At 42.3% G+C, this 15,462-nt stretch overlaps 1 protein-coding gene across 1 annotated transcript in view; it reads right to left on the bottom strand.

The window, feature by feature from the left end:
* The window catches only part of P3H3 (prolyl 3-hydroxylase 3), a gene marked incomplete at its 5' end in the record, with an annotated part of 42,226 nt that extends 27,600 nt beyond the window's left edge, over positions 1-14,626 (bottom strand). Inside the window, 8 exons of the mRNA XM_081318917.1 lie at positions 1,286-1,344; positions 1,555-1,607; positions 2,341-2,430; positions 7,546-7,679; positions 7,790-7,921; positions 9,708-9,894; positions 11,218-11,370; positions 14,189-14,626. Of these exons, the coding sequence (XP_081175043.1) occupies positions 1,286-1,344; positions 1,555-1,607; positions 2,341-2,430; positions 7,546-7,679; positions 7,790-7,921; positions 9,708-9,894; positions 11,218-11,370; positions 14,189-14,626 (1,246 nt within the window). The remainder of the gene's footprint in view (positions 1-1,285; positions 1,345-1,554; positions 1,608-2,340; positions 2,431-7,545; positions 7,680-7,789; positions 7,922-9,707; positions 9,895-11,217; positions 11,371-14,188) is intronic.
* Between the last annotated feature and the right edge of the window lie 836 nt (positions 14,627-15,462).

Genomic DNA, 15,462 nt, shown 5'->3' with positions numbered 1-15,462 from the left:
CCAGGGCCATAGTTCGCTTAGCAACCATTGATATTTCAAAATAGGTAGATTTTAAAAATCACTGTAAAATCATAGCTGCTATAGTCTCATTAGTGATATAACTCTAAAGTCTTGGAATAACTGAGGAAAAGGTTCTTACAGCATATATACCACTCTTGACTCAGGCACCATTACAATCATAAATCAAGGGTTACTTATAGCCAGATAGAGAATACATCTCTGTCTGTCTGTCTTTCTGTCTCTGTCTCTCTCTCTCTCACACACACACACACACAAACGCACACAGCACACACTAACACATAAAGAGTTGACAAATGAATCTTTTGAATAGATGCAAATTTAGGAATCACTATAGTAATTTAAAGGGACGCGGTGGCTCAGTGGGTTAGGACGCTGAGCTTGTTGATCAGAAGGTCGGCAGTTTGGCGGGTCAAATCCCGAGTGCCGCGTAACAGAGTGAGCGCCTGTTAGTCGTCCCAGCTTCTGCTAACCTAGCAGTTTGAAAGCAGGTCAAAATGCAAGTAGAAAAATAGGGATCACTCCGGTGGGAAGGTAATAGCGTTCCGTGCGCCTTTGGTGTCTAGTCATGTCGACCACGTGACCACGGAGACGTCCTTGGAGAAGCGCTGGCTCTTCGGCTTTGAAACAGAGATGAGCACCGGCCCCTAGAGTCGGAAACGACTAGCACGCATGTGCGGGGGAACCTTTACCTTTACCTTTATAGTAATTTAAACATGAATATAATGCATCTTATCATAGTCAGTTAGACTGTGACCCAGTGATATCAGGCTGTTGTCCAGCTTCAAACTTATTTCTGCCTACCCAGGCCAATACTTCCAAATAATGGTGAATTATCGCACCTGCCATCCTTAATCAGCATGATGGAAGTTGTATATCAACATATTTGACAGGTAATAAGATGGGAAAGACTGCACTTTATTTGAACTAGGATTTATTGATTACATCCAAACTTAGGACAGTCTTCTGAACAGGAGAAGCTGTAGCCATCCTATTGTTGATCTGCCTCTATGCCAAATAGATACTCTGAATACATCCTTTATGCTGAAATAATTTCTATACCTTTGCCATCCCTTTGGGTCCCTGTTGTAGCTAGTAAAAATGGAATCCCAAACAATCCCAGGCTTTAGCAGGTGAACCTAAGTACTGGGAAGGAGACTTACTCCATCTCACCTTTAGGAGAAACTGTGGAGTCATCCTACTGGAATCTCCCTCTTCTCTCATTATGATAAGAAGAAACATAATCATTTCTTTTTCTTGTACTCACCATTTTGATCCCACTGTTGCGTATGTGAGGACTTCAAGTTTCGTTTTTCTTGATCTTCTCTTGGGATTAATAACAAATATAGAAAAGACCATAACTACAGAGCATGAGACTGTCTCCACAATTAAATAGCTCAGCAATAAATCAAATCACTTATAATTTCTATTCTGTTACATTTAAGGTCTCTTTAAAAAAAACCTTTCCTGATAGGGCCTTTAATTAAGGTATCCTAGAATTGCATCCATATCTTACATTTCTGGTCTGAAACTTACTTGTGTTTCTCCTTCATGCTTTCAGGGATCAGTTCCTCAGGAGTCCATAAATCCTAAAAAACACACATCCAGGACTTAGCACTACAAAATTAAGTTTATCGGTCCATTTTCTTTTTCACAGGACTGCATTCACAGGATTTCACAGACACTTCCTCACCACAGCAGGCACATGTGTCCTATTTTCTGCTATTCCACATGGCAGAAATATTTGTGAATTCAGCAGACCGAGAAAAAATATTATCATCTGTCCAGTTTCCTGTAGTTCTGCAAGCAGTGTGCTCCTTCCCACACAATCAGTAACAGCTTTTTAAAAACAGTTCCATCTATAATTAGCACCTTTACTGTGGCCAGCACACCCCCTTTGAAACACTTTTTCCATAGATACTAGACTGGCATTAAAATACTATCATTTTAAAGACCTCTATTTGACACACATTTTAAAATTCTATGCTGCTTTATGTTGACTTTGGTGTATGATTAGCATTCTTCTGTTTTATTTTAATTTGGTATTGTTTTAGGATTTTGTTGTGTTGCAACATGGCATATTTGGGGTGTTATGCTTCTCTCATATCGCCCTGACAGACTTAAAGGACGTTGGCTGAAAAAGGAACATATGTCCTTAAAGCATACTTTCTTTCAGTTCATTTCAGGCATCAGAAAAGGAGAACAGAAAGAGAATCCTATGTACTATTTCATCAAGCAGTATTTGATAGATGAGATCAATAAATAGTTTTGTTGCAAAGAAGCCATGAAGAATCTACCTTCAAAGAAAAGACAATCACTTACTGGATCCTTAAAAGTTTCCTTGAAGTGTTGTACTGCATAATAGATCAGTTTCTTTTCCATACGGGATCTTTGCACATAATGGCGGATATTCTGTGGATTGAAAGCAGATGTTACGACACCGCAGTATAAAATAATATACAAAAATCATAAATGGTTTGAGTGTTTCTTGTTCAAGGAAACAAGACACAAAACACACACAACCATCTCTGCTGCTGGCAACCAATCCAGCCTTCAGGTCAGACTAGATGTTATATTCAATGCGAACTTCACATTTCTGTCTTGTGGTCCCAGTCACGGCAGAGGCAGAGACAGGGATCAATGCCACCCCATGCTGCAGCCATCCCTGCATTTGTTACTTGCCCCTGAAGGGAAGCTGCTAGTCAACAGCAAACTGGGTCGAACAGCAGTAATAGAACTTCCAGAGGGAAAGGGAGAAAAAAATATTTATAACTTTCATCTTAGATTTCTGAAAATGCAGTGCCCCAAACTAACACCAAGTTTTGCACCTCAGGGAATCCAAGAGGTGGGCTGCAATAGATTGAAACGGGTAACAGCTCACTTTCTTCCCAAGCAAAAGCAGCTACTTACCAGCTAAACAAATCTGAGTTGATTCATGGTCATCAAATTGTGTGAGCATCAGAGAAAGAAGAAAGAGACAGTTAAGGGCACACAGATTCCTTGCCAGAGGGATTATGGGTGATGGGCTAAAGATGAGCTGGAAACACTTTCATCTGTGTGCCTAATCTTTGCTTTAATGATTCATTCATTGGGGACTATCTTAATTTCTTGCCATTCACTCTGAGGAACTTATTGCAGACCAATATTTAAAAGAAGACAATATTATAACACATTAAATATTATATATTCTGTACAACAGAACTTATACAGAAATTAATAGTGTAAAGGATGATCTCTGCAAACCACGGCTGTTGTTAAAAAATCAGTAGTCTTACTGGAAATAACTAATGGTGGGATTGAGCCAGTTCACACCAGTTCGGCAGAATTGGTAGCTAATTTTTTGTTGCCCAGCCCAGAACGGACTTCCAGAAGTGGCATCCACACAGAGAACCAGTTGTTCACATATCTGAATCCCACCACTGGAAATAACTAAACTTTGATTACCCTAGGGCAGGGGTCAGCAACCTGAAACAGTGAAAGAGCCACTTGGAACTGGTTCCCTCACAAAAGGAAAAGCTGGGAGCCGCAAAAAAATGTGTGCACATGCGCATACATGCACGCATGCGCAGAACAGGGTTTGACTGAAGAGTGGAGCCAAGGAGAGATATGCATCTACCCTGCATATTTGAATTGATTGGTTGAACTTTTTTAGTCCCACTTTTTTTTTTGGGACTGCACATGGCAGAGGACTGGGAGCCGCAGGAGATGGCTGAAAGAGCCGCATGCGGCTCTGGAGCCGTGGGTTGCAGACCTGTGCCCTAGGGGTAGAATGATAAGCTCCTGCTCAGAGGAGCGATTAAGATTTCTAATTATTGGTGTCATGAGTTTCAAACAAGGCAGTGTGGCAGTGCATATGGAACAGATTCAACTTCTATATCTAAACTTATACCACTGTGATTTTCATACAGGATATTATCTACCTGTTTTTGCTCTTATAGATAATTTGCCAACTTGTAATCCTAATGCCGGAAAAGAAACAAAAGAAAAGGATCATGGGGTATAGCTTTAAAAATTGGGATTGTGTAGCTTCTAACCTAGAAGAATCCTTATAACTGAATGCCATATACTGAGCCTAGTACTGTAGCCTTGAATATAGTTGCTACTGTACTGATGCATATTTAATAATTGGAAAGGATGCTTTGGGGGCTCATATAAAAGGTCCTTTGCTTGATTGATCCAGCAAGTAGATGATTGAAAGTGGATGCCTGGGCATTTAAAAGTCATGATTTGTTCAGTACTGTAGGTCTATCGTTAACCATCCACTTAATTGAGTGCTTGAAACACTGGAGAATATTAAAACCTTTGTTTTAGAGTAATTCATTTCAAGGTATTCCCTATGGCAATAGGAAGTTAATGCTTTAAGGCATCTACATAAACCCATTTGGATTATGAATGAATAGCTCTGTTATTGGCACAGAGAGGAATGGGTACAGAGCAATGAGTGTTGGTGGTGTTATGTACTGGGCTTGTGGTGATACACCACGTGCGTTGCTGAAGCAGCTAACGGCTTTCCAGCAACCCAGACTAGCTGTCTCCTGTCCTGCAATCAGCTAGCCCCAGGCAGCAAGAGTGGGTTCAAACCTATTGGCTGCCGCCTAGGGGCTAGACTATATATTGTGGCTGGTTGCAGCCCAAGTTTCAGTACAGTTCTAGCAAGAATAAAGTATGTGTTATCCTGTACTCAGCCTCGTGTCATCATTCCTGCACCCAAGAGCCCACTACTTAACAGGTGGATAAAATTCTAACCGTGTTTAATTTATTTATTTATTTATTTTATTAAACTTATATACCGCCCTATCCCGAAGGACTCAGGGCGGTTTACAGGGCATTTAAAACAACCAATACAAAAGTTAAAAACAAGTTAAAAAAGATTAAATCATCCCTAGAATTAAAACCCCAGTTAAAAATTCTCAGCCTGGGCCGGAGAGCTCAAAGAGCCAGGTTTTCAGGTCCCAGCGAAATGTGCGGAGGTCAGGGGCAGTCCTAAGCTCCACAGGCAGCTGGTTCCAGAGGGCAGGCGCATCCACAGAGAAGGCCCTTCCCCTGGGTGTTATCCGCTGACAGTCTTTTATCGGCGGCACCCTGAGAAGACCCTCCCTGTGGGAGCGCACTGGACGAAGGGAGCTTGATGCCGGCAGCAGGTGTTCCCTCAGATATCCCGGACCCAAGCCATTCAGGGCTTTATAGGTCATCACCAGCACCTTGAATCTCACCCGGAGGGCAACCGGAAGCCAATGCAGCTCGCGGAGTAGAGGTGTTACATGGGAGTATCGGGAAACCCCCATCACAACTCGCGCAGCCGCATTCTGCACCAGCTGAAGCCTCCGAGTGGTCCTCAAGGGCAGCCCCATGTAGAGAGCGTTGCAGGAGTCTAGACGGGAGGTCACGAGCACATGAGTGACTGTGCGTAGGGCATCCCGGTCCAGATAGGGTCGCAACTGGCGCACCAGGCGAACCTGGGCAAAAGCTCCCCTGGTCATGGCTCCTATATGATCTTCAAAATTGAGCCAGGAGTCAAGGAGGATGCCCAAGTTGCGAGCCCTATCAACGGGGGGTAACACCTCACCCCCCATCGTTAAAGGTGGAATAATCTGGTTAGCCCAAGATGCCGATACGCACAGCCACTCAGTCTTGGCGGGATTGAGACGAAGCCTGTTTCTCCCCATCCAGACCTGAACTGCCTCCAGGCAACGGGACATCACGGCGAGGGCATCGCTGGGTCGGTTCAGGGTGGAGAAAAACAGTTGGGTATCATCAGCGTACTGATGATACCCCACCCCGAAACCACGAATGACCTCACCCAGCGGCTTCATGTAGATGTTGAACAGGAGGGGAGAGAGAACCGACCCCTGAGGAACTCCACAAGCAAGAGGCCTCGGGGTGGATCTCTGCCCTCCCGTCAACACCGACTGCGAGCAGCCCAGGAGATAGGAGGAGAACCACCGTAAAACGGTGCCTCCCACTCCCAACCCCCTGAGACGCCGCAGAAGGATACCATGGTCGATGGTATCGAAAGCCGCTGAGAGATCTAATAGGACTAGGACAGAGGAGCAACCCCTGTCCCGAGCCCGCCAGAGATCATTCACCAGCGCAACCAATGCCGTCTCCGTGCTGTACCCGGGCCTGAAACCCGATTGGTACGGGTTGAGATAATCAGTTTCCTCCAGGAACAGAGGAAGCTGATGCGCCACCACACTCTCAACAACCTTCGCCAAAAAGCGAAGATTGGAGACTGGACGATAGTTATTTAAAACAGCCGGGTCCAGGACAGGCTTCTTGAGAAGGGGTCTCACCACCGCCTCCTTCAAGGTGGTGTATTATGTATTAATGCATGGTTATAGCAAAGACTACTTCTAATACAACTACTAAAATGAATTCACAGCTGAACTTATTACCATAGTAGTGGCTTGCTTCAATTTATGGAGGGAAATATGGAGAGGAGTACCACAGGGTCCAATCCTGTAGTGTTCAATATTTTTATCAGACACTTGGGTGAATAACTGACAAGACACTTACAAAGTGTGCAGATGGGAAGAACGGTTAATATTTTAGATGAAAGAGTGAAGATGTTAATAGAGCTAGACAGGCTTAAAGAGTGGGTTGAAATGAATAGGATTAAACTTAGTCGGGTCCTTTATCTTGGTAAAAAAAAATGCAAAGCACTATAGAGTGGAAGAAAACTTAATTGGCAGTAGTACATATGGAAGTGACCTGGATGTCCCTGTAGAACACATATTAAACATGAATCTATAGCATGGTGCAGCTGCTAAAAAGCAAATGCTACCTTGGGATGTATTAACATTAGCATAGAGTCCAGATGATAGTAAGTAATTGTTTCACTCTATGGGGCCTTGGTAAGTCCCCATTTGGAAAGCTCTATCCAGTTCTGGGTCCCACAATTCAAAAAGGATTGTGACAAATCAGAGTAAGTATGGAGTATGACTATCAAGATGGTGAAGAGTCTGGAAACCAAACTCTACAAGGAACTTTTAAAGAATTGTAGTACATTTTATCTATAGAAAAATATTTAAGGGAAGATATAATAACAGTCTTCAAATATCTGAAGGGTTATCACATGGATGAGAGAGTAGACTTATTCTCTATTGCCCAGAGGACTGGACCAGAACCAGTGAATGAAGGTTTCAACTAGACATCAGGAGGAACTCATGAGTACATGGACTGTCAGCAGTGGAACAGGTTACCACACGAAGTGGTGAGATCTCCTTTGTAAAAAAATCTTCAAACAAAGGCTAGATAGTCATTTTTCAGGAATGTTCTAGTGCAGGGGTAGGCAACCTCGGCTCTTTTATGACTCATGGACTTCAACTCCCAGAATTCCTGAGTCAGCTGACTCAGAAATTCTGGGAGTTGAAGTCCATGAGTCATAAAAGAGCCGAGGTTGCCTACCCCTGTTCTAGTGGAACCTCCAAGTCCCCTCCCAAATCTATGATACTATCACTGAAACCTTATTAATTTGTCAAAAGAGAACTGAGAAAGATTTCAGATAGGAAAAATGCTGCTGGCTACCTCTCTGGCTGGAATAGCTATTTCTTTTCCCAGGTCTGCTTGGTACACTTTCAATCTCTCCAGCATTTTTTCATCTGATGGATAGAATAGCAGGAAGGTAGCTGCACATTCAGCAGCAACAGTCCGATCTCCAACTAAAAGAAAGAAAATGGTCTTCATCATAATGTTTCTTCTGTCTGCCATTCCGGCAAAGCTTCACCTCATAGTCTTATATGAACTTCTCAGCTGTTCATTTCCTGCTTACCTCTGTCATAGGCAAATTGCAATAAATCAAAATGAGATGGGATGAAATCTTCTGTGGTAGACACCCTGCCTGGCTTGGTGGCAATATCAAGGACACACTGTTGCCTGCATTTCAAGACCTGGACATAATGAGCTGGAAAGAAAGAAAGAGAAATACAAGGGGGCTTTGGCATCACAACTACAGAAACAGCTGGAACAAGTATTGCTAAGATTCCTACATTTTCTGTGTCTCTTATGTCACCATGCAGGTAATGCATGTTAAATTTAAAATACGTAGATAGAATTGAATGTGATATTTTATTTCAAAATCTGAGTAATTGTCTTATCGGCCTATCTAGATTGTTTTGGCTTTGGCCAATATGACAACTTGTATAGTGCTGATTGCCATACAAGTTAAGTGCAGATTGCTATGTTGTTTATTATTATTTAGGGGAAAAAAGACTCTGGTGAGCAAAGACTGGAGAAAAATGGTCTCAAGTTTAGCGGGCCAAGGGAGGCATCAAGACTTCCATGTCATGCAAAATAGAAAAAGACAGAGAGTGCGGATCAGAGATAGGAGATTGAAAAGATCCCTGAGGAAACATACTCAGTGCCTGAATTAGTTAGCAGTTAGCTGGATATCACTTTTCAATGGCAGCATTTACAACAATGTTTTTTATTTAGTCAGACCAGAATTTTTGTATGAAAGGATTTTGTGTTGGACTCTGATATTGACTAATAATCCTCTCCTAATTTTCCCTAGGAGAGTGGAGACCTTTTTGATTATTGTTATTGGTACAAATTAGAAAACCTTCCAAATTGCATCTTTATTCCGAGACCTATTATTTGATTTCTTCATTTCAAAATGCCTTTTAAAATCCTGAGAGCCTGGAGCCATACATTCATTTGAGATGCTTCCCTTCTCATTGGCCCCTTCTAAAACTGAGGGAATTTCCAATTTGTAAGCTTGTTCAGGAGTGCAACATTTGGAGGATGTAGGAGACCAGTAATGAGATGCTCTGGCAGCTTTACAAATCCAATCAAGCAATCAAGTCATCCTGACATTTCCTAAAGTTTTGAGGTTGGGAGAGACTGTTTGACATACTGAATATTGATAACATGGTCATAGACATTCCCATAAATTTCAGCATAGACTCCCAATTTTTCAATGACTTTCTTTAAAAAGTAGCCAAAACTTAATTTTCTCCCATATCTGATTCCAAATTTCAGGAACAGACCCCCCCCATTTTTGCAAAAGCTATTATAGCTATTGTGAGAACATGAAAAAATGGCAGTTGTTTCTTTTTCTAATCAATTTTAATAAGTCCACAACAAGATCCATTGCTATCTTACCCTGAATATTTAATCATACAATTTAACCAATTTCTTCTAAAAAGTAACTGTACAATTTCACTGATTAAGAGCTATATCTCACTAACTGCTCTTTTTTTAAAAAAAAAAACCCTTTTCCATGGATTTCCCATGTCATGCTCAAGTGAAACAACAAACAGCTACTCTGGGAGAGTAATATGTGGTGAATATCCAAGAACACTCAACATTAAGATATGCAAAACAGTATTCTGTTTTAGGCCTTTGTAAAGCCACTATGCAGTAAATCATTTTTCTCACTTTGATAAACACGCTACAGAATTTCCTCAGTGAAGTATTTTGCATCGCCTCAAAGCTTTGTACAGTAGTTCCAATACTCAGTTCACGTTGGTTATTCCTGAAGGAAGCCCTCAGAAGCAAAAGGCTATGCTGCTTTGCAAAATAGCTTCAAAATGATATTTTGCTCAATGTTTTGTCAAAGTGAGATATTCCTTTGAAGATCTGCAAATCTCTTTTTAGAAAAGATGTTTCTTTCAGACAAAGCCTTATGGTTTTTCACGTATTTGCCAGCTCACACAATTCACCATACTTTACTAAACTTTTGATGATACCTGCAATGCTTTCATAGAGGCCTAGTTGAGTCTCTTCCTTGTTGTCCTCATCTTCTCGGAGCCCTTCACAAAGAGCTCTGCAATTCTCCAGTGCCAGCAGCCCCTCTCTGAGCGATTCTTCCAGTTTTGCTGCTGCCTGCTGGTAGTCATCCATACCGTAATGATGCATCCCAACTTCATAAGCTACCTGCAGAGTCAGAGAACCAAGCCATTTTTGTTATTGTGCAGATGGTGACTACTGAGCCCCAAGAATAGTACAATTGTCCACTCAAGAGTATAAGTAGTCCTAATAGTTTATTATAGTGGAATTTTTATTGGTTTTAATTATATGGTATCATTATTATTTTTAGTATTAGTATTGTTTAATAACTTGGATATTGTATTGTTTAATAACTAGGATATTAATTTGTTTATGTTTTTATTATTATTATGTTTACTTTTAATTTGCTTGTATTTATGTTAAAAGGGAGTTAAAGCGCATTATGAACTTGGTTATTTATATAGTTGGTTAATGTTAGTTAGATTATGTTTATTATATTTGTAACCCTGGACTCAGCTCTGGGAAGTGGGGGAGGGAGAGGGGTTTTTTAGGGTGGGTTGGTTTGGGGGATTATATTGTAATTTTTATAAAACTTTTCAATAAAAAAAGAGTATAAGTAGTCCTCAGCTTACATTCCTTTAGCGACCATTCGAACTTACCACGGCATTGAAAGAATGACTTATAACCGATCCTAGCACTTATGACCTTTGCAGCATCCCCGCCCTCACAACAAGTGAGCATGCTGCTATGTTTTGCCTACTGCTGTGATGGTTCAGCAGAGCATATTATCTCCAAAAATTTTGAGATCATTTTTAAAAAAGATGTTTTGGGTTTGCCCTCCAAGCATTTGTATAATTTAAATCCTGCTCTGTGATTACAACAATAATTTAAAAACACATTTTCAAAGTTTTTTTAAAGGAAAAAAATTGGATACAAGCAAAAATATTACTTCTAGAGATCACCATTCAACCCCCCAAAAGCAGATTGTTTTTCTAAAAACAGTTGTTAGATTTCTGCTAAATATTTGTTCCATTTGTGACTATTGCAGAAATATACCGGTAATAAAAATAGTTTAAAGAGGGTTAAGGCAAATTTAAAATTTAAAAAGAGGAGACCACAATGAAGCCAACTAGAAAGAAACAAGTAGTAACAATATAGCACATTTAAACCTTGTTTTGCACATCAGCAGGTTTTTCTAATTTTTGCAGGCTTGTTTTTATTGTTCTGCTTGTTTAAATTTACAGATGAAGTTTTATGCTGAAGTTCTGTTCTGAGAAATTGCAGAAGAAATTATGAGAAAAACATACAGGAGGACAATATTTTATTGCCCCTTAGAAAACAAGGACTAACAGCACACTTATCTATGAGAGTCAACATATGCTTAGGTCTTTAGAACCATGACTCTCAATCTCTACAAAGCGACCCATCTGATCTCTTCTATAACATCCAGTTTTCCAAAAAATATCTCACCCAATGTGGTTGAGCCTCCAGATCCCGAAAGCTTTCGGATTTTACCCCTGCCATGCGCTGGTATTTCTCCATATCCTCACGCATTTGTAGGTGCTGTGGATTGGCTACGAAGAATGTATGAGCCGAAGAAACAGCTTCATCCAGTTTTTTTAACTGTTGAAAACAGAAAATAAAATCCTTTTTGACTGAATGTAGAACACGAGGGGTTCATCTTCGTTTGGGAGCAAGGAGGTAAAAAGGAATACAGCAATCCCTCTGGTTGGATCTGTCTGCCCCCAAATAGTACTATTGACTAAAGTATCTGTGAAATAATGTTTATTATATCATAATTCAGGTGATAATTAGCATCTGTGTGCATGTGCATGTATGTACACATAGACATACAGGCACACACACACAACTATAATACACAGTCTCAATTTAATTTTAAAAATCCTTATTCTGTGTAGTCAATCTGCAGGAAACCCCCTCCCATGTGCATTGACAGTTATGCAGCATCTGGGTTGAATTTACATTATTAACACTGACAGGTACTTTTCCGACACGTACAGCAGGCAGTTTTATTTATTTTTCCAACCTAAGTGGGAGGGGCTATGATGATTAGAATTATAAAGCCCAGGGCTTTTTTTGTCATAGTAAAGGTAAAGGTTCCCCCACACATGCATGCTAGTCGTTTCCGACTCTAGGGGCCGGTGCTCATCTCCGTTTCATAGCCGAAGAGCCGGCGTTTGTCCGAGGACGTCTCCGTGGTCATGTGGCCGGCATGACTAGACGCCAAAGGCGCACGGAACGCTGTTACCTTCCCACCATAGTGGTCCCTATTTTTCTACTTGCATTTTTACGTGCTTTCGAACTGCTAGGTGGGCAGAAGCTGGGACGAGTAACAGGCGCTCACTCTGTTACGCGGCACTCGGGATTCGACCCGCCAAACTGCCGACCTTCTGATCGACAAGCTCAGCGTCCTAACCCACTGAGCCACCGCGTCCCTTTTTTTTGTCATAGAACGCTCAGAATGGAGTTCTGGCACCTTTTTTGGATAGAACCTTGTAGGGTAGGCAAGGCGGGTTGTATGACATGTGTGAGTTCCGGCACCTTTTTCTTTTACAAAAAAAAGCACTGATAAAGCCTAATTATCATAGCCCCTCCCCACATAGAGTGGGAAAAAATGCTCTTTTAAAAACTAGAGGAAGAACTCTAAGGAAGCAGAAGAACAAGGAGTCACCGCAAACTTGAGAAACTAAGAGAAGTCTTCTCAGCTACCAATTAAAAAAACTAAAACTAGCTACAAAAAGCTCAACAACAACACAACCACAACCAAATATGCCAAGTTGAGGACTATTATTCTGAAAATCAAGTTATTCTGAAACAGGTAAAATCTAGACAGTGATACATTTAGAATCATATGTTTACATTCTATGTGTTTAAGTCTAGTATGTTTCTCTGATATTTCTCTGTACAGATCAGTAACTGCATGTTTTATGGAACTTTGAACCTCTTTATAGCAATACTCTCTCTAAATTAGGAGAAAACCAGCATCATTTTGTAGTTTGGCAGAATTTGTTAATTTTCTTCATAATTTTCAATAGGAAATCCTTTTAAATTGCAGTCTCTGACTTGAACAACTAAATAGTTTTATTTGCTCTGCTACTTGAAGCTAGAAGGGATTTATACGTTCTTTTCCTTTTTTAAAAGCAAAGTTTGTTTTTATGTATCTCTTGTGAAATTGGTCTATCCCACACACACACACAAAAACATATGAAAAGGACCGATTTTCCTAGCCTCAATACTACATACCGTAGCTATAGGGCTCTCTATGGAATTTATTTTTCCCCTCATTTTTCTTCTTTTTTTCCTTTTAATTTGTCAAGAAAGCAACACTGACTGTTGGAAGCCCTCTCAGTCTTAGATAGCAATGGATGCCAACTGATCCTCCCCTATCCTTGGAAGAAAGATAGTGGCCTAACAAGCTTCAAGGGCAGGGCAGAAAACGCAGTTATGATGTATAAAACCCAAAGTGAAAGGAAGTTCAAGATCTCCAACCTTTCACTCTGTAGGCTCAGCTTTGCTAACATGGTCCCCAAGTAGAATGCCAACAGCAGGTCAGCCCGAGATATTTTGCTGATTGAAGTAGCGTTTTCTCATAAATCGTTACACCACCCAACTCTTTTGTCATGACAAACAAAACAAAAAAAGCAATATAAATGTAACAAGATCAGTAGCAAAAGCAATGCTAGCAGCTCATAGCTCATTGGCTATCAAATTATTGTTCATTCCACATAGTGTATCTCAAGAATTCTGAATTAGGATTCTGTGAGATTAGTTCTTTCCTTTTGAAATGGGCCCCCAACCAGTGTTTTTTTTAAAAAGGGGGCCCAAACCCAACATTTGAAACCAATAGATGGTTCAACATTTCATGCAAGTCAGCAGTACAAAGTAATTAAAATCTGATGCTAGGAATTTGTTCAAGTTTTATCAATGGAATTCAATGACTGGACTACTGGTTTCAATGGGAAAAAAATGAAACAAAAATACAGATGCAATGAAAATAAAGTTTGGCGGGAGGGCTAAGATCAATGTCCTGCCCTCTGTCTCTCAGGAGTCTTCAAGTAGAGCTTGAACTCAACAGATGACTTTAGGACTTTAAACCTGTCCCTCTCAACCCATCTCTGAGAACTATCAAAGAACAGAAATACCATTTTAATTCAAAGAATGCACCAAACACTGGACGGATAAAGGAGTAGTTGAAATTCAAAGCCACGAGAATCTCTGCAGGGAAATTTTCCTGGAGTCGAGGAAGGTATTGGATGTTATGCTAATACTTTGCGGAGGGCTGGACGGCCTGGGGTGGGGGTGGGGGGGGGGGTAACTGTTGCGCTGCTCTTCTGGCGGACGTGGAGGAGGGTGGCCGAGGGAAGGCGGGCGGCCACATCAGCAGCTACAGCACACGGAGGGTCCCACCCCGTCCGCTCACCTTGAAGAAGGCAACTTGCAAATAATTGTAGGGCTCTCTCTCTTCAAAGTCCTGTTGGATGACGCGGCTGGCTCGGTAGCGGGACGGCTGCCCGCCCAGCCTCCGTCCCAGGCATTCCTCCAGGCATTCCGCTCGCTGCAGCACCCGGTCAAAGAAACTGGTCTCCCAGGGCTGGAAAGGCGACGGGCTCCTAAAACAGGCTTCCCTCTGGCATTCCCCTCGGCACTTTCGGCGCGCCTCCTGCAGCTGCCAATAGCCGTGGATGGAGCGCTGGAGCAGCTCGGAGGCCCGAGGCCAGTCCTGGGCGAAGTAAGCCCGCACCCCGTCCGCGTAGAGCAAGTCGAAAGGGGCTACCTGGCTCGGCCCTGGAGAGAAGCAGCCGCAGCTTCCAGCGAGGAGGAGGAAGAGGAGGAGGAGGAGGAGAGCGGAGGAGTGCATGGCCGAATCCCGAGCGGGATTCGAGGGAACGAAAGCCAGAAGGGAAGCAAAGGAAAGCTGCAAACGTAGCTGGAAGGAAGGGGGTGGGCGGAGAGACAGACAGACAGAGAGAGAGAGAGAGAGAGAGAGAGAGAGAGAGAGAGAGAGAGAGAGAGAGATGCCTCGGCTGCTTTCCGCTCTTCCGCTTGGCTGGGATGGAAAGGGGCGCCTGCGGGAAGGAAAGAAGAAGGCGGAGACCCAAAGAGGAGAAAAAGTAAGGTAGGGAACTCCAGAGCCGCCCGCGGCTGGAAAGCCCTCCCGAAGCGGGAGCGAGAGCCCTGGCAGTCTGACTTTGGGCGGGAGAGGAGAATCTCTCCGAAGGGAGGTGCGAATTGATGGACGCTTAGCCAGCAGCCATCTCCCAAGCTCAGAGCACTGTAGAGCAGCGTTTCCCAACCTTAGGAACTTGAAGATGCGTGGACTTCAACTCCCAGAATTCCCCAGCCAGCTATGCTGGCTGGGGAATTCTGGGAGTTGAAGTCCACGCATCTTCAAGTTCCTAAGGTTGGGAAATGCTGCTGTAGAGCTTCCTGGCTCCGGCCTTTGAAGTACTGTATATCCATAAATGCCCTGTTTAAACGGGAGTTCGCCTTTGTTTGCAGAGAAAACGTACGTATGTATGGTTTATTACTTGTATTTTGCTACAGACACAGTTGCCCAGTTGCCCGTATGGGCTTAAAGGGCCTTTACAGAGGTGAAAAAAGAGCTTGAGCTTTGATTCCCCCCTCCCACCTCCATCTCTGCATATAACTGGTGATCCAACTGGGACTGCTGTGCAAGATGCCCATCAGTAATTT

This window comes from Vipera berus (genome assembly GCF_964194415.1).
Source record: "Vipera berus genome assembly, chromosome: 2".
NCBI classification, from domain to species: domain Eukaryota; kingdom Metazoa; phylum Chordata; class Lepidosauria; order Squamata; family Viperidae; genus Vipera; species Vipera berus.
The sequence above is the reverse complement of the archived record's forward strand: the minus strand, read 5'-3'. Positions and strand labels throughout refer to the sequence as shown.